The sequence below is a fragment of the Etheostoma cragini genome, unplaced genomic scaffold (assembly GCF_013103735.1).
Source record: "Etheostoma cragini isolate CJK2018 unplaced genomic scaffold, CSU_Ecrag_1.0 ScbMSFa_2492, whole genome shotgun sequence".
Lineage (NCBI taxonomy): Eukaryota > Metazoa > Chordata > Actinopteri > Perciformes > Percidae > Etheostoma > Etheostoma cragini.
This window is the reverse complement of record NW_023266659.1, coordinates 1-1,068: the sequence shown is the minus strand read 5'-3', so window position 1 is coordinate 1,068 and position 1,068 is coordinate 1. Positions and strand designations below refer to the sequence as shown.

At 54.5% G+C, this 1,068-nt stretch overlaps 1 protein-coding gene across 1 annotated transcript; it reads left to right on the top strand.

Moving 5' to 3' along the window:
* Window positions 1-62: 62 nt before the first annotated feature.
* LOC117940423 (myosin heavy chain, cardiac muscle isoform-like) lies at window positions 63-1,035 on the top strand (the record flags this gene model as incomplete). The annotated part of the gene is made up of 2 exons (XM_034865725.1): window positions 63-378; window positions 740-1,035. Coding segments are annotated over exons 1-2 (612 nt in total), but the record flags the coding sequence as incomplete, so codon positions are not given.
* Window positions 1,036-1,068: the final 33 nt, after the last annotated feature.

Genomic DNA, 1,068 nt, shown 5'->3' with positions numbered 1-1,068 from the left:
ATTTACATGGAGTCTGGTGGAGATATGCTGCTCTATACACACTAAAAGTAGTGATTATTTACATGGAGTCTGGTGATTATTATCAGGTGACGGCGGAGTGGAAGCAGAAGTTCGAGGAGGCGGCGTGCGAGCTGGAGGGGGCCCAGAAGGAGGCGCGGGGGCTCAGCACGGAGCTGTTCCGGCTGAGGAACGCCTACGAGGAGGCGCTGGACCAGCTGGACACCGCGCGGCGGGAGAACAAGAACCTGCAGGAGGAGGTCAACGACCTTGGGGTGCAGCTGGGGGAGGGGGGGCGCAGCGCCCACGAGCTCGAGAAGATCCGGAAACAGCTGGAGCAGGAGAAGGCGGAGCTGCAGGCGGCGCTGGAGGAGGCCGAAGGTAGGCAGACATGTTGTAGTTCATCCTGTTTCTGTTGTAGTTCTTAATGCCCTCCATCCTGTATCTGTTGTAGTTCTTAATGCCCTTCATCCTGTATCTGTTGTAGTTCTTAAAGCCCTCCATCCTGCATCTGTTGTAGTTCTTAAAGCCCTCCATCTTCTATCTGTTGTAGTTCTTAAGCCATCCATCTTGTCTCAGTTGTGTGTGTTTTGTAGTTCATCAGCTCTCCATCTTGTCTGGTTTGTTGTTCTTCAGCCCTCCATCTTGTCTTGGTTGTAGTTTTAAACGTTGTGTGTTTTGTAGTTCTTCAGCCCTCCATCCTTTCTGGGTTGTAGTTTTTAAGCGGTTCCTTGTTCTGAAGGGTCTCTGGAGCACGAGGAGAGTAAGATCCTGCGCGCCCAGCTGGAGTTCAACCAATCGAAGGCCGAGATGGAGCGCAAGATGGCGGAGCGCGACGAGGAGGCGGAGGCGGCGAGGAGGAACTACCAGCGCACGCTGGAGGCGCTGCAGGCGTCCCTGGAGGCGGAGACGCGCAGCCGCAACGAGGCGCTGAGGGTGAAGAAGAAGATGGAGGGCGACCTCAACGAGATGGAGATCCAGCTGGGGAAGGCCAACCGGCAGGCAGCGGACGCCCAGAAGCAAGTCAAGACCCTGCAGGTTATATCCATACATAAATATATATATATATAT